The 16,627-nt window shown below is 41.2% G+C and overlaps 2 protein-coding genes across 4 annotated transcripts in view; both read left to right on the top strand.

The window, feature by feature from the left end:
* Positions 1-312: 312 nt before the first annotated feature.
* Positions 313-9,846, top strand: LOC102776852 (acyl-CoA-binding domain-containing protein 5-B-like). Of its 2 annotated transcripts, XM_087832336.1 has the most exons (13): positions 313-412; positions 672-793; positions 1,109-1,232; positions 1,469-1,541; positions 1,815-1,959; positions 3,357-3,557; positions 6,488-6,706; positions 6,909-7,003; positions 7,109-7,289; positions 7,436-7,647; positions 7,863-7,913; positions 8,778-8,893; positions 8,993-9,846. In XM_087832336.1, the coding sequence occupies exons 2-13, from the start codon at positions 688-690 to the stop codon at positions 9,003-9,005; spliced, it is 1,536 nt and encodes a 511-aa protein (XP_087688462.1). In that variant the 5' UTR covers positions 313-412; positions 672-687; the 3' UTR covers positions 9,006-9,846. The 2 variants fall into 2 exon arrangements, with proteins under 2 accessions (XP_087688462.1, XP_087688463.1); XM_087832337.1 differs by lacking the exon at positions 3,357-3,557.
* Positions 9,847-10,163: 317 nt separating this feature from the next.
* Positions 10,164-16,627, top strand: part of yme1l1b (YME1-like 1b) — a 7,729-nt gene continuing 1,265 nt past the window's right edge. Inside the window, exons 1-18 of one of the 2 annotated variants that reach the window (XM_006786951.3) lie at positions 10,164-10,495; positions 11,015-11,149; positions 11,285-11,462; positions 12,087-12,179; positions 12,598-12,707; positions 13,100-13,250; positions 13,333-13,416; positions 13,696-13,848; positions 13,945-14,097; positions 14,213-14,345; positions 14,527-14,589; positions 14,781-14,893; positions 14,980-15,135; positions 15,272-15,423; positions 15,538-15,664; positions 15,820-15,893; positions 15,987-16,073; positions 16,187-16,627. The exon at positions 16,187-16,627 is cut by the window's right edge and continues 1,265 nt beyond it. In XM_006786951.3, the coding sequence (XP_006787014.1) occupies positions 10,463-10,495; positions 11,015-11,149; positions 11,285-11,462; positions 12,087-12,179; positions 12,598-12,707; positions 13,100-13,250; positions 13,333-13,416; positions 13,696-13,848; positions 13,945-14,097; positions 14,213-14,345; positions 14,527-14,589; positions 14,781-14,893; positions 14,980-15,135; positions 15,272-15,423; positions 15,538-15,664; positions 15,820-15,893; positions 15,987-16,073; positions 16,187-16,330 (2,139 nt within the window). In that variant the 5' untranslated portion in view covers positions 10,164-10,462 and the 3' untranslated portion in view covers positions 16,331-16,627. Of the gene's footprint in view, positions 10,496-11,014; positions 11,150-11,284; positions 11,463-12,086; positions 12,180-12,597; positions 12,708-13,099; positions 13,251-13,332; positions 13,417-13,674; positions 13,849-13,944; positions 14,098-14,212; positions 14,346-14,526; positions 14,590-14,780; positions 14,894-14,979; positions 15,136-15,271; positions 15,424-15,537; positions 15,665-15,819; positions 15,894-15,986; positions 16,074-16,186 lie in introns of both variants that reach the window. The other variant, XM_006786950.3, reaches the window with a different exon arrangement.

The following is a 16,627-nucleotide window of genomic DNA, read 5'->3' as shown; positions in this document are numbered from 1 at the left end:
TCTAATCTGATGTGTTTACAAAATAACAGAACGTGTCTTATTGAATCATCAGCATTGACAATATCCTTTACAGGTTTAGTTTAATTTTAAGAAAAGAGAAAGAGAAATATTTCTTTTGCTGCCTGGACAAAAAAGAGACCTCGACGCAGATTCCTACATTTCCCACTCACCACTTCGGTTTAAAGCTCCGCTCAGAGAGGTTTGTGGGATTTGAATGCTTAAGCGTTGAGATGTACACTACTATCTGCAGTTTTTTTACTGAATAAAACTACATCACCCAGACGTGTTTAAGGCTCAAACGTTGCGTGTTTGGCTCATCCTTGACCGGAGCAGATTGGCTTTTTTGCTGCATATTGCAGACAGACACCGGGCTAATGAAATAATTATCTTACCGGCCAATGTGAACTTGATGGTGAGTGAGCAAATGAACCACAGAAAAATGCATTTCACTCGGAGAATATAGTCTGATATCGCTGAACGAAAAAAAAAAAAACGACGAGGGTAATTATATAGAACAATTTCATCTCAAAATCCCAGATTAGAGAGAAAGCAGCTGGCCTTTTACAAATACAGGACAGGTGCCAGCAAGGTGAACAAACTGTGTCACCCCCTCCCTTCAGCTCTTTCTGATTTTTTTTTTTTTCATTAATTGCTTCAATTTCTTGCTCAAGATGTGAGGACTCCTTCATGTCATCCTTCAGTGGACTCGGCATGGCGCAGGAGGAGGACAAGCACAGCCTGGAGGCGAAATTTGCTGCGGCAGTTAAAGTGGTCCGGAGTTTGCCCGAAGAAGGTGATGACTTATTAAAATCTGCTTTAGAGCCCGTGTGGGAAAATAAGTAGAAAATGGTTGAACTCGAGTGCTCAATGATCAGCTGTGGAGTGTAAAATCTGTCCTCACTGGGCTTGTTTGTTCACTCTGTGTGACTGACCTACATGTGTTGCACTTAAGAGCTGTCACTCACACTTGGCTGACCCCAAAGCTGCTACAGGGATGAGAGCTGATTAACCGAATCAGAGGCTTCATGCATCTTTGCCACATTGTGTGTTACTGGTTTACTGCACACAAAGCCTGAGCTTGCCTTTCTGTTGTTTCCTTATTTTTTAGGTACTTTTCAGCCATCCGATGACATGATGCTGATGTTCTACAGTTACTATAAGCAGGCCACTATGGGGCCGTGCAACATTTCCAGACCAACCGGCTTCTGGGACACCCATGGAAAAGCTAAATGGTATATGCATTTCTAATATGGACCCATAATACCCCAACTAGCTTTTAAAAAATGCACAAGAGCCATGAAATTTTACTATTGGGGTCCCTCCCCTGTGGCACGTATGACCACTGCATAGCTATTTTACTATGGAGCCAAATGCACTTAGTTCTCCCTCATATACTGTTGCACAAATACAGAAAAGACTTCAACTTCCCAGCCTCAGTTGATTTTGAACTATGACTTTGTGTTCTCAGGGATGCATGGAGCTCTTTAGGAAATATGACAAAGGAGGAAGCCATGAAGAGTTATATTGAGAACATCCAGCTGGTAAGTCCTTTCAGGCAAAACTGGGGCTGAATAGAAGCGGCACGCAGAATAATAAACACTCGTGGCATCATGCTTTGAATAAATGACTTGGCGTGCTCAGAAAAGCGCGGGCATTTAGTCGAGGGATATCTTAAACAACTCTCCTCTTGCAAAATCTATAAAGTATCTTATTGGCACTGTTGTTTGCCTCAACTTGCATGCATTTGTACCATAATGCTCCCGAATCAAAAGAGCCTTTCTGTCGATTTATCAAATTTGTATGTGTGTTTTCAGATTCTGGAGACTGTGCCAATTTCAGAAGATGTGTCTGACCTGATACAGATGCTGGGAAATTTCTACACAGAGGTAGAGGGAGAGGAGGCCGAAGAAAATGAGGTGGACAGGAGACCCTTCACCAGGCCCTTTGCACAACATGCGGGTAAAGCAAGCCTGGAAACACGCCTATTGAGTATTCTCAAGTTGTCGTGTTTCTGATCAGTATAGTGTCATGACATGACGGCATTCCATCTCAATTCATCAAATTTTGCAAAATAAATAAATTCAGTCAAATTCCATTATCTCGAAAACTAGTCGAGCTGGATCCTTCACATCTTTAAGGTAAATGTCTGGTTTGGCGGCTCTGTGACTGTGGACTATCAATTAAAGTTCATATAGAGCAGGGGTGTCAAACTCAAATACACAGTGGGCCAAAATTCAAAACTGGAACAAAGTCGCAGGCTAACATTAATATTTATTGAAAAAAAAATCTTCCTCCAGATATAAGAATGAATCTTTTCTTATGGACTCAAATAAGTTTTGCTGAAAAACTGAATATGGAACAAGCAAAGCTTAATACTAAACAATATATATATTAGCTGTATAATACCAGTAGGCCAGCTCTAATAGTAATTTGGTATGGCTTCGCGGGCCAAATGTAATTAGGCTGCGGGCCAAATTTGGCCCGCGGGCCAGAGTTTGACACCTATGATATAGAGTGATGGATGCTTGCAGTCCCTAAAATGATTGACATTTGACAGCAGATTTGGAGGCCTGTAGAAACCACCGTTTTGCATATATTTCGTTTACAGCTTCTCATACACACACTTGATTTTCTTTAAAACAAGAGCTTTCACAGAGATTAAATCTAAATACATTTTCATCCAACTTCAATGCGATATGTACTGAAAGCCAAATAACGAACAAGATTCTGTTAATGTCATATCGAAAGTTTGTGATGGTGCTCTCTCTCATTTTCCCAGTATCGATTTTGAAACACTCATCTATCTGCTAAACATTGTAATGACCCTGTTGCTAAGCGACTGTAAATGTTTTGAGGGGTTTCGTGTGGCTTTTGGTCCACATGTGAAGGCACGTCAAAGGAAATGAAAACACAGTAGCCTGCAGGTGATAGCAGCGCTGCTCAGATGGGGTGATATGGTGATCTTTTCTTTTCTTAATGCATGTCTTACATGTTTTTTTATCCCTAGATGAGCTGGTTAGACCTTTTAAGAAGCCCACAATGGAAGGCAAGTCCTTGGTGTTTGCGATGGCTGTAGACTTGATAGAGTTTTTTAGTCTAGTTACGTTGCTTTCATTGCTGTTGCAGCTGAGTGAAAATCGTCTCTGCATTAAGCTGTATGAGTTGTAAATAAAATAAAAAAAATTAGAGCAGATTTTCTTGTGCTTTTTTGTCATGTCTAGTATGTGCTGTGGTAAGGCGTGTTGGTCTGTTGGCTGATGTCAAGTTTCCTGTGTGGCTTTTCTGTTGTGCAGATTTTTGCTGTGCATCTATATGCAATTTTTGAATTAATCAAGAGCATTTCCCTCACTGTTCAGGGTATGGGGATCTGTGGGATGATATTCAGAACCTCCACGAAAACGAAAACGACAACAGTGCTCGAGGCTTGAGTGTCAGTAGCGAGGAGAATAGTGGCGTGGAGAGAAATGAGGGAAGTAGTGAATGGAGGAGAAGTGAGGAAGAGGAAAATGGGGATGAAGGACACAATGCGGACCATGAAGACAAGGAGGAGGAAAGAGGTACAGTGTAGTTTGGGTCATGGGCTGACAGAGGTGCTGGTTTGTGTTGTTGTAGGGGCAACATACAGCCAAATAATTGCTTCTCTCCTAACTTTCCTTGTTTGTTTGCCTGTTTTAATGAGTTTAGCAGTAAATCAGTGCAGCTATTAAGTCTGCTCTTTGGGATCCCATAAACCCTTATTGCCAAGTATTAGATAAGACCATTAGCTGAGATTTTTTTGGGATTTTTTTCTCCCTTTTCTTTCTGGGAAAAATACAAAAAATCATGAAATGTTGAATATTTAAAGTTCAATTCAATTCAATTTTAATTCAATTTTATTTATATAGCGCCAAATCACAACAAAAGTCGCCTCAAGGCGCTTCATAGATACAGAGAAAAGCCCAACAATCATATGACCCCCTATGAGCAAGCACTTTGGCGACAGTGGGAAGGAAAAACTCCCTTTTAACAGGAAGAAACCTCCGGCAGAACCAGGCTCAGGGAGGGGCGGCCATCTGCTGCGACCGGTTGGGGTGAGAGAAGGAAGACAGGATAAAAGACATGCTGTGGAAGAGAGACAGAGATTAATAACAGATATGATTCAATACAGAGAGGTCTATTAACACATAGTGAGTGAGAAAGGTGACTGGAAAGGAAAAACTCAATGCATCATGGGAATCCCCCGGCAGCCTACATCTATTGCAGCATAACTAAGGGAGGATTCAGGGTCACCTGGTCCAGCCCTAACTATATGCTTTAGCAAAAAGGAACGTTTTAAGCCTAATCTTAAAAGTAGAGATAGTGTCTGTCTCCCGAATCCAAACTGGAAGCTGGTTCCACAGAAGAGGGGCCTGAAAACTGAAGGCTCTCCCTCCCATTCTACTTTTAAATACTCTAGGAACAACAAGTAGGCCTGCAGAGTGGGAGCGAAGTGCTCTAATAGGGTGATATGGTACTACAAGGTCATTAAGATAAGATGGGGCCTGATTATTTAAGACCTTGTATGTGAGGAGCAGGATTTTGAATTCAATTCTGGATTTAACAGGAAGCCAATGAAGGGAAGCCAAAACAGGAGAAATATGCTCTCTCTTTCTAGTCCCTGTCAGTACTCTTGCTGCAGCATTTTGGATTAACTGAAGGCTTTTCAGTGAGTTTTTTGGACATCCTGATAATAATGAATTGCAGTAGTCCAGCCTGGAAGTAATAAATGCATGAACTAGTTTTTCAGCATCACTCTGAGACAGGATATTTCTAATTTTAGAGATGTTGCGCAAATGGAAGAACGCAGTCTTACATATTTGTTTAATATGTGCGTTGAAGGACATATCCTGGTCAAAAATGACTCCAAGGTTCCTCACAGTGTTACTGGAGGCCAAGGTAATGCCATCCAGAGTAAGAATCTGGTTAGATACCATATTTCTAAGCTTTTCAGCACCGAGTACAATAACCTCAGTTTTATCTGGGTTAAGAAGCAGAAAGTTAGTGGCCATCCAAGTCTTTATGTCTTTAAGACATTCCTGCAGTTTAACTAATTGGTGTGTGTTATCTGGCTTCATGGACAGATAGAGCTGGGTGTCATCTGCATAGCAGTGAAAATGTATGCTATGTCTTCTAATGATGCTGCCTAGGGGAAGCATGTATAATGTAAACAGAATTGGTCCTAGCACTGAACCCTGTGGAACTCCATAATTAACCTCAGTGTGTGAAGAGGACTCTCCATTTACATGCACAAATTGGAGTCTATTAGATAGATATGATACAAACCACTGCAGTGCAATACCTGTAATACCTACAGCATGTTCTAATCGCTCTAATAGGATATTATGGTCAACAGTATCGAATGCTGCACTAAGGTCAAGAAGGACAAGCACAGAGATGAGTCCACTGTCAGAGGCCATAAGAAGATCATTTGTAACCTTCACTAAAGCTGTTTCTGTGCTGTGATGAACTCTGAAACCTGACTGAAACTCTTCAAATAAACCATTCCTCTGCAGATGATCTGTTAGCTGTTTGACAACTACTCTTTCAAGGATTTTTGATATGAAAGGAAGGTTGGAGATTGGCCTATAATTAGCTAAGACTGCTGGGTCTAGAGATGGCTTTTTGAGTAAAGGTTTAACTGCAGCCACCTTGAAGGCCTGTGGTACATAGCCGATTATTAGAGATAGGTTGATCATATATAAGATCGAAGAATTAATCAATGGCAGGACACACATGGATGGGATTTTTCCAGTTCCATATTTTTATTTTTAAACTCAAGACGACTAGGTTATAACAGCTTTGCACGATTCACAGTTCTACATAATATTTATTGTAACCCTCAGTCTGAAACCATTATATCTCGCATCCCCTTCACTGTAAGTCAACGTTTTCTGATTGGCTGCCCATCATAAACAACATGAAGTGAGTGGAGGTTTGCACTGATCATATTCAGACATTTTTGGTGTTAATATGATTACCCACCATTGTCACAGTAGTTATATATGTGGGGCGATCGTGGCTCAAGAGTTAGCAGTTCGTCTTGTAATTGGAAGGTTGCCGGTTTGAGCCCCGGCTCGGACAGTCGTTGTGTCCTTGGGCAAGACACTTCACCTACCGCCTACTGGTGTTGGTCAGAGGGGCCGATGGCGCGATATGGCGGCCTCGCTTCTGTCAGTCTGTCCCAGGGCAGCTGTGGCTACAACTGTAGCTTGCCTTCACACTTTGGGGTCCTTAAGGACTAGTAAAGCGCTGTACAAATACAGGCCACAGGCCAGACCATTCACCAGTGGAATTGTAAAGCGCTTTGAGGGTCCCGAAAAGCGCTATATAAATGCAATCCATTATTATTATTATTATATATCCCAGAAAATAAGGAAAAACATATAAATAATACACAGCATTTCTATCAGATAAAGAAAAAGTATTTTCATAATTCTTTCCCATAGTCCATGTCTTTGTATTATGTCAGACTGGAGTCCTGACCCACGGCTGTTAATGGTGGAGGACAAGAGGTGGAGGTGGTCTGACACTAAAGGCTCCTGCAGCAGCGTGGAGCCCAGTGTGTCCTCCTTCACCAACGGGACCCACAGCTCCCTCAACAGCGATGTGGAGGAGGAAGAGCTGGCGTGTACCTTAGAGCCCAGTGTACAGTATAACCCATACATGCATTTTAATGGACATCTGACGGGTAAGATTACATAGAAATGCTAACATTCTGTATTGGATTGCATGCTGGATATGGAAAACCAAAATATCTGATAAGACATCATCTGTAAATTGCTGTCAAATTGTACATTATAGTTCTCTTTACCCTGTAATTTAAAAATGTAGGTTTTAGGCACACTTTACAGTGCTGGACATGCTCTTCTCTTTCTTTTTTTGTGCCTTAGATCATAACGATGCTATTCTTGAGAAGAATCACCGATGCACTGACTCAGATAATGAAGAGTTCTGTGACTCCATGGAGCACCTAGCCACGGATGAGGTGTGGTGCGAAACATGCTTTCCAAATAAAAATAAAGTCCATTGCATGAGCTATTCATATTTCGTCCATACAAAGTGTGATGATGCTCTTCATTTTCCTGCTAAGCGGCTGTCCACGTCCAAAGGCCTCTCACGGGGATCAGGAGCTGGCTCGATGAAGCAAAGGGACGTCTGGTTTGAGAGCAACACCACCCTGATAGATGGAGAAGATTGTGTCCTCACAGGAGATGTTAAAGAAAGGATTAGTCCAAGAAAACACAACAGCTCCTTGTCAAGAACAGGGAGAGGTGAGATTACTGCAGATGATGCTGAATCCCCGATTTAGCAGCCCCTCACAATGTATTCCCCCGTTTATTCTCCTGAGCATTTAAATGAATCAGATACCCTTCCTACCATTCCATAAAGTCTGCATGTAGTCTGGATCTCCTTCCAGGTTCTCAGACACCGAGGGCTACCTGCAGCACTGAGCCATGTGTGAGCGTAAATGCCACCTGCTGCTGTGTGTCACCGAGCAGACTGCATCCTGGCAGTGTTACCAGGGGAAGCATCAATGAGCAAATAGCCACCGCTCTGCTGAGACTGCAGCGCGACATGGCCAATGTGCTGTACAGGCTGCATGCTCTGGAGGAGCTGACCAAGTCACAGGTGAACAACCAGACATGTGGCCACTTGTTTAGGTGCAATTAAGGAACTTTTTGTCACAGTTTTTCTCTTTTTTAAGTCATAAAAAATTTAATTAAAATCGACAAATTCTAAATTGATTTTATTTTCATTTCCTTCAAGACAATCACTGATTCTAAGGATGTTTTCTTTAACATTTAAAAAAAAAAAATTTTTTTTCATGTTTTCCTTTCTTTCAGTCGAGATCATCTTTGCCAAGGCGGGGGGACTCTGTAACTGTACCAAGACAGGTGCTCATTAAAAAGCTTTCTTGCTCTCAGCTATGAAGCATGACCTGTTATTATACTCCCCCTGAAGGGAGGAAGCATGTAACCGGTTTGTTTGCCTGCCTGCTTGTTTGCTAGCACTCTAGCATCCACAGCTTTCAGCATATCAAGTTCAAATTTTGTGCGACAGTAGACAGCAGTAACAGCTCGAGCTGATTTAATTTTGGTGAAAATCAAGTCAAGCTCAAAGTCACACCAAATGTGAAAACCAGTAAAAACTTTATATTACCTGCATTGTTTTAATAAATCATCTTCAAACTTCACAACAATATACGAGGCCTTGAGGACACGAGTACCTCGGTTTGCTAAACATTTGACCTTAGCCTTCGTTGTTAGTGCACAAGGTTAAAGTTAACGTTGAATAAAAAAATTCAGTAAACCATAGTGAGTCATATATGATATGAAGGTGACAGAGCTGTACAACACTTTTTGTTTTTTTCAATACAATGCCCTACAACCTCACAATGATGCCAGAAAGTTTCACACATGTGAATATATCATAATATCTCAAGTTTTCACAGTCCACAGAAATCAAAGATTTCAGCCAATTCTGCTTCAATCATATATGCAAAGATAATAAAGTACACCATTTCAAGGTCATAGGTCAAAGGTCAGAGATCAGTGTGTTGTCATAAAAACCTGCTGATGTCACTATGTTGTATTAAAACAGTGTTTTAGCAAAGTCCTTGTGCTCTCTGAGTGCTCTTGTTATTATTATGATATCTAGAACTGTTTCAAAGTGGACGTTAGAGGCTTTTTTCAGTTCCACTGGGAAATCAGAGTGCCTTTATCCCTCTTGTTTTTTTTATTTCTGATTTTTCTTTTAAGTTCCTGAGACCATCGTGGTGGCCTTGTGACTTCTCCCCACTCACAGTCGTGTTCACCGCACTCTGGCCTCTTATCACCCACTGGCTTGTCCACCTTTACTTACAACGAAAGAGAAGGTGAGAAAAAGTACCTCACATTCTGAGAAAATGACTCTTCTTGTTTTATGACCACAATAAAACACAACTAAAATTCAGTTTCTGCTTTTCTCCTCACAGCAAAATACCGTGAATTGTCTGCTACTACTGGCAACTATCAACATCGATCAAAGAAGATGAACTGTGGATGAAAACGATGCACTTTTGGGGGGTTTTGTGGCTTTCTTGAGCTAAAATCAGATGCAGAGTGCAATGAGGCATCGGTAGAAATTTAAAGGCTGTTTTAGATGAACGAATGGTTGGAAACTTGGCGATGTAGTGTAGCGTTTTAACTTGGAGCAGACTTTTGAGGTATTTAAGAAAAGGGTTTGATTTATGCATCACCAGTGCTGGCCCAGTTTCTTTGCTCCAGTTAGTCTGTCATGAGGTGGTGATCTTATATATGACGAGGAGATTTCCAGAAACTTTGCATAACTTGTGAAGTTAATTCACGGTTCATTGTCATGCAATAGCTGTAGACTTCAAGCGATTAAAGAGTTTTAGAGATTCTCATTCCCAGTTATTTATTGTACATTTTATATTTGAATTAGTTTTTCCCCTCAAACTAGAGTGTTCCATTACATGTACTGTAATGTAATTACAAGGACTTTGGTCTTTTATATGTGTTGTCTTGAATAGATACATATTTTAGGAGAGTTTCTTTTAAAGTCAAAAACACACTTGATGTGAGAAACATTATTATTTTTGTGTCAGACTATTTATTTTATAGCTTTACTGCTATAGTAACCAAAAAAACAAAAAACAACCGAGAAGGGTGCAGACAGTCCACATATCTATATAAACATTCTTGTTTCTTGCCAGTTTTAAGTAGACAATGAAGAATACTGTTTGGTTTACGTAAGGATAATGCTTACAGTTGTAAAATATGAGCATATGAAGCACATTGCAAATGTAATAAAGACATTCTTAGAACAATCACATTTTTAATGATGTTGATGCTTATTTGAGAGGTTGTGAGTTTTTTCCAAGAGTGTTTTCTTATTTCTATTTATCAGGGTGAGTAGTTACTAAAATATTTTTGTATTTTTCTGTAGCGGTTAATCCACCAGACTGTGCAAGCTATTTAAAAAAAATGCTAAAATATATTATAGTTATTATCCACGAATTTTCAAAATTACTTTTTTTACAAAAGCTGAAAAAAACCCGTAGAGTGCGTTTACTTTTATGCGTATTACTATTATGTTTTTTGTTTTTTTTACTGAGATGTATAATACAGTTATATGCTTTCATTCCGGAACAGATAAATCCGTTTTAGTGGTTAGTAAGTTATGCTTGATTAATTTCCAGCTCAAGATTGGGCAAAACAATGTGGACATTTCTTTAAAAATAAATAAATAGGTACTTTAGCGTGACCACAAAAGGGAGTCAAATTTCGACCGGGATACAAAATTTGTCACAACATGGTGGAGGTCATATCCGGGTTATTTTCCGTTGTCACTTCTTGCCGCAAACACGGACCTTTAACTCTCAGGGACAGTCATATAACTTGCATATAGCTTAACTGGGGTCTTTCACAGGTGACAATTAAATATGTTTTCCTTGTCAACGACGGTCCAGCCTCAGGTAAGAAAGCAGGATAAGTTAGCTCAAGCTAATAGTAGCGCTGTTGTTCTTTTGGTTCACTTGAACGTGCTAGTAAGCTAGCTTAACCTTAGCCTGTTTGTATGACTCCCCCTGCTGTCTTTCGTTGTAGTTTATTTTGAACTGTGCATTTACATCAGTGGACATGTTGCCACACCAGTTATCTGCTGTTTTCCCGTAGTTAAAGTAAAATAAGCAACGTGGGTCGTTGAGAGAAGTTTTGGCTAGCGCGTTAACGTTTCCCCGCCTCCGCTGTGTCCTTAGTTGTGTGTCAAATAGTAAACTGCGTCATTGAGCGACGTGTCATTAATTAATCTGTCAATCGCCTATATGTAGCTATGTTTATGTTTGTTTATGCCATGCAACTTTGCAACACCGGCTAGCTAACGTGATCTGTCTACATCGTCACCAGTCTCAATATGAGCAGCCTTCAGCTTGTAAATGTGTCTTTTGATATTCACAACGTGCTAGTCATTCACCAACTGATTGCAATGACCACAGGTGACTGTACCCCTGAGTCACCTCATCAACGTCCTCCACTCTCTGAAAAGCTCAGTGGGGAGCAGCAGCAGTGCCTCCTGCAAATCAAGAAAACATAAGGAGCGTGCTGCAGACCCAGAACTACACTGTGCCGAGGTACTCGCTGTACAAGTCCATGTCCTGACACTTGCTTTAATGTTCTGAGCAATAACGAAAACATTGCATGCTCAATGTTATTAAAAATATGACGCACACCTCATAGGAAAAGCTATGTACTTTGTTTGTTTACAGTCTGTGTGGAATTTACGGGAGCTGGGTTTATCAGATCTGGGAACGCAGCAGCTGGATGAGCTGGTGACTCGTGTGTTGCCACACTTGAGCCCACAGGAAGCGCCACTTGCATTTGGTGGTCAGACGGCCTGGAGGACCTCGCATCTCTCCACACATTCCTTTTTCCACAACAAGCATGGTGAGGAAGATGTATCTCAATATATCTTTATCTCACATCAGATTGATTAGTGTAGCTACTAAATGATTGTCACACAGGCCAACAAACCAGTTAGCAACCCTATTGCAATTTCAGGTTGCGAGGGAAAAATGTGCATTCCCCTGGTGAAATCGGTTGCATCAGAAACCTTCATGCTTGGGTTTCTAGCAGATTGGTGCCATCACTTTTAGTTCATCTTCCAGGCAAACTTTGAGCAACTGTGCAACCTGTTAGTGACCGAAGCAGTGAAAAGAACCTTTTTCGTGCAGCACCATATACATCTTTGCAACCAATTTCCCGCCCATCAATCTCCTGCAACCACTTGCCAGCCAAACATGGAATGCACTTTTTTCCCCTTGCTTAAAGGAAGTGAGCCTCTGTGATTACAGGTTTCTCACTGACTGGTCTCTAAGCCTGGTGACTGCCAGCAACCACTTGCAACATTTTGATGAATGCACACTTTTCTCTTATGACCAGTAGTTGCCACATGACTGCCAGCTGGTCTCTAAGCTTGTGTGACTGAGGCCTTAATGAGACAGTAAGGCATCTGCTACCAGTTTGCCCTGCAGTTGCCTCATGATTTAAACGACACTTCTCTCTCCCCAGGCTTCTCATGGAGTCGCGTGCCGACACCGGTGTTTTCAAGGCTGCACCCTTCACCACTTCAGTCTGTCTGTACAGATCTCCAGTACCAGCCAGGTAACCATGGATTACAAAGTAGTTCAATAATTTTATGAAAGACTCTAACTTCTTATTGAGTTACAACAAATAAATGATCTGAGTTGGTTTGTATGTTTATGTGAAAGCAAGACAGGCTGACATTACTGACAGGGTCATTGCAAGCATATCTTACATTTGCGTTGTACTTCTAGCTGTAACAACATATACATTTACACTCACTGACCAATTTATTAGCTACACTTGTGAAACGTTTATTTGAAATTGTTATAAAGGCGTTAATTCTAAGTGATGTTTATGGCTGAGCTCAGATCTAGAAGCATTTCCTGTGTTTTGTTCATCCCATTGACATAACTGATAAGAGCTATTTTACTGGACTCTGTTTTTGATAAAGTTGCTGATGACTTTACTATGTTTATGTCTGCGTGATTTATTTCAGCGTTGGTTCAGACCAGAGGTTTTAAAACTTTAAGGAGCAAAACAAGACGACTGCAGTCAGCTTTCGAACGGCCTGCCGACTCTGAAGGGTTCACGCCATCTTTTATGAAGGTACATGTTTCTTCACAAGGTTGGCATGCATTGCCAAATCCTTATGTTGTGGATGTGTATAACATTTTTAATACTTTCTGTCATCAATGTGCATGATAAAATGCAGCAGCAAGTATGATAAACAAAGCAGAAATTCGGCACACTGCCTTTTACAGTCACAAAACTTGAGGAATGTGTGACAGCTATCTGTTTAGTCTGTGACACCTGCAGACTTGTAATTTAACTTGATGACCAAAGAAATATTTTTTTACATATATATATATATATTCGAATGAGGTTTGCTCATCTTGTCCCTGTAGTTGTAAAACCTGTGGCTCTGGTGGTTCTTGCAAGAGTAACAGTGATGCAGGCTTTTAGATTGCAGTACTGACCAGACTTGTTTTGGACTTCAGGGGTTTCTCACACGTGACAAGGGGATAGATGTCGAAAGTCTAGACAGCATGGTGAAGAACAAGAACATACCTGATGGACAGCAGGATGCGTTCAAGAGGGGCTTCGCTGAGGGTTTCCTGAAAGCTCAAGCCCTGACACAGCGAACTCAAGGCAGGTTTCAGTACAAACACACCCAGACTCAGTATCGTTATACAGAATTAAACTGTGCTGATGTTCTTGTTTGACCGTTCAGACTCACTTAGGAGGACTCGTCTAATCCTGCTGGTGCTGCTTCTCGTTGGGCTGTATGGCATCTCGAAGACGCCCTTCATATCGGGTAAAGGCCCTCTTTCCCTCCAAACACTGGATCTTAGCTTCAAAATAATTTGCCTCCAAAGTACTAATATTTTAATAATCAGTTAAAATACTAACAGTAGAGCTAAACACTTGCAAGCTAAGTAAGCTTGTTCCAACTAAACCATTTGCAGTGGTGCTGCTGTGTGATGTGGCTAACATGTAATGTGTTTGTCTGTGTGAGTTGATTAACCATGACATGCCGCATGATTTCGAACTTTAATCTAATCATTTTGGACAGTGCGGTTCCGAACCACATCAGGCCTGGACTCAGCCGTGGACCCTGTGCAGATGAAAAATGTGACATTTGAGCATGTGAAAGGGGTCGAAGAAGCTAAGAATGAGCTGCAGGAAGTGGTGGAGTTCCTTAAAAACCCACAGAAGTTCACAGCTTTGGGAGGAAAGCTGCCTAAAGGTAGGTTATTTTTCACAGTGGCACATTCACAGTGACTTCTGGCATTACTCTTTTAAAACTCATTTTTCTCCTCTGTTTTGTCTCTCTTTAATTTAGGAGTTTTACTTGTGGGCCCTCCAGGGACTGGAAAGACCCTGCTGGCCAGAGCAGTGGCAGGAGAGGCAGACGTACCGTTTTATTATGCCTCTGGCTCAGAGTTTGACGAAATGTTCGTTGGAGTGGGAGCGAGTCGCATCAGGAATCTCTTCAGTGCGTTTTAAAAAAAAAATGTTATTAGCATCATTTTTTTTTTTTGTATTAGTTAATTTAGAGTTTAAAGTTGATTGCTTGATATGTTTGTTTTTGGGTGACTGCTTTTCTTAAGGGGAGGCCAAAGCCAACGCTCCCTGTGTGATTTTCATCGATGAACTGGACAGCGTGGGTGGGAAAAGGATAGAGTCTCCTATGCACCCTTACTCCAGACAGACGATCAACCAGCTCCTTGCTGAGATGGATGGGTAATCTCTAAAATCAAAACTCACATTTATGAATGTTCAGGAAGCATGTCGGCTAAAATAATTTCTCAAAAAGCTAAATGTTGTGATTTTGTGATTGGTTTGGGTGGCATAATGATGGTACTGTATATTTTTTGAGGTTTAAATGAGAGTCATTTAAATTTTTGAAATCTTAATTTTGTAGGTTTAAACCAAATGAAGGGGTGATCATCATCGGGGCAACCAACTTCCCGGAGGCTTTAGATAAGTATGTTTTGCCTCTTATTCCCAGCGAAAATATCACTGCTCATATTTTAGAAATGTCAAAGTTTACAGTCTTCATTCTATCAGTTGTAATTGGCAATGCAAACAAAAAAGAGCTAAACCCTCCGCGCTGTGTTTCAAGTTATATGCTTGCACTTTATCATTTCTTTTTAACCAACTGACGTACCCTTGCAGTGCCCTGATTCGCCCAGGGCGTTTTGACATGCAAGTGACTGTGCCCAAACCAGATGTGAAAGGACGCACAGAAATTCTCAACTGGTACCTAAAGAAGATCAAAGTGGATCCAGGTGAGAAATTAGAATCTGCTAATGAGGAATAGGTTCATTATAATGCCCTTTCATAACCACATGGATGTTGTTTGTTATTTCTGCAGCTATCGAGGCCAATATTATTGCCCGAGGCACCGTGGGCTTCTCTGGTGCTGACCTTGAAAATCTGGTGAACCAGGCAGCCCTAAAGGCAGCGGTTGATGGCAAAGACATGGTCACTATGAAGGAGCTGGAGTTTGCTAAAGACAAAATCCTCATGGGTGAGTGATAGTTTGGTGTAAAGATGTATATCATCGAAAGTAAAGAGGCTACGATAACAGCGAGCATAGCGAAAGTCAGATGACCCCCTTTGAACAAGCACTGTGAACAGTGGTCTTTTCTTTGTTTTTCCTCAAGGCCCAGAGAGAAGGAGTGCAGAGATAGATGATAAGAACAAGCGTATCACAGCGTACCACGAGTCAGGCCATGCAATTGTAGCTTTCTATACCAAAGATGCGATGCCAATCAACAAGGCTACCATCATGCCCAGAGGCCCCAGTCTGGGACATGTAAGGAAAGCTGGAGCTGGTTCATACTCTCACTACATAACTTTAAACTTTAATGCCTGATTAAAACGTTTTATCTTCTACATCCTCAACTTCATCTTCAATGCTTCTTTGAAGGTGTCCATGCTTCCAGAGAATGACAGGTGGAGCGAGACTCGCTCTCAACTTCTGGCCCAGATGGATGTCAGCATGGGCGGCCGTGTAGCTGAGGAAATCATATTTGGCCACGATTACATCACAACTGGTAAGAAAATGTCCTTGAAGTGACCAGAGAGTGAATAAACTGGGAGATTGTAGAAACACACTGATTCTTAGGTGAAGAAAGCTGCAGGACAAGGTGGAATTAATGATTTATGTATGTATGATGTAGGATTGAATGAGTCATTTCTTGTTCTCCAGGAGCATCAAGCGACTTTGATAGTGCCACCAAGATTGCTAAGATGATGGTAACCAGATATGGAATGTGTGAAAAGGTATAATTGCTTAAAAGCAGCACAAAGTGGAAGATTTTATATGTCCTTACATTCATTTTTTTCAAGCATCCCCTTTGCCTGTGTGTCTCTTAGCTGGGTATAATGACCTACACTGATCTGGCAGCACAAAGCCCAGAGACACAAGCAGCTGTGGAGCAAGAAATCAGAGTGTTACTCAAGGTCTGTGTGATCTGTTATATAATGTCAAAAACTAACTCAGCTCCTGCTATGTTCTTAAAAAAATATAACATTTTGTTTATGTTCTCTGACATCTTTTCTCTTGCTCTCTCCAGGAGTCATATGAGCGCGCCAAAGCCCTGCTGAAGTCTCATGCTAAAGAGCACAAGAACCTGGCAGATGCTCTGCTCATGTACGAGACACTAGATGCCAAAGAGATTCAGCTGGTCCTGGAGGGCAAAACCCTGGAGACCAGATGAACCCTGAGAGGACCCAAATATCTCTGGGCACAGGCGGAGGAGGAGGTAGATTTTAAGAGGTCAACTGATAGAAAAAGGAAGGATGGACTCAGAGGCCTGCATTTATAATGTCACTTTACAAGTGTTCCTGTGGGAAAATCCCATCCCTTCATGCTGTCTCACCTTCACAGAATCCCATCACTATCCCCAGATAAGTAGTGCTGTTATTTAAAGCATAAACATGAGTGCCCCGTGTTCACATGTAAGCAGCAGTACTGGCTCACTGTATGGGATTAAAGGTTGAATGACTAAATGTTT

Source organism: Neolamprologus brichardi, chromosome 18, assembly GCF_056152115.1.
Source record: "Neolamprologus brichardi isolate AB-2024 chromosome 18, ASM5615211v1, whole genome shotgun sequence".
Lineage (NCBI taxonomy): Eukaryota > Metazoa > Chordata > Actinopteri > Cichliformes > Cichlidae > Neolamprologus > Neolamprologus brichardi.
This window is presented reverse-complemented; position numbering and strand designations above follow the sequence as displayed.

Coding starts and splice junctions, on each gene's coding strand:
- LOC102776852 (XM_087832336.1), top strand. CDS start 688: ATGTCATCCTTCAGTGGACTCGGCATGGCGCAGGAGGAGGACAAGCAC. Junction 1,960..3,356: donor GCCCTTTGCACAACATGCGG/GTAAAGCAAGCC, acceptor CTCACTGTTCAG/GGTATGGGGATCTGTGGGAT. Junction 7,290..7,435: donor CTTGTCAAGAACAGGGAGAG/GTGAGATTACTG, acceptor ATCTCCTTCCAG/GTTCTCAGACACCGAGGGCT.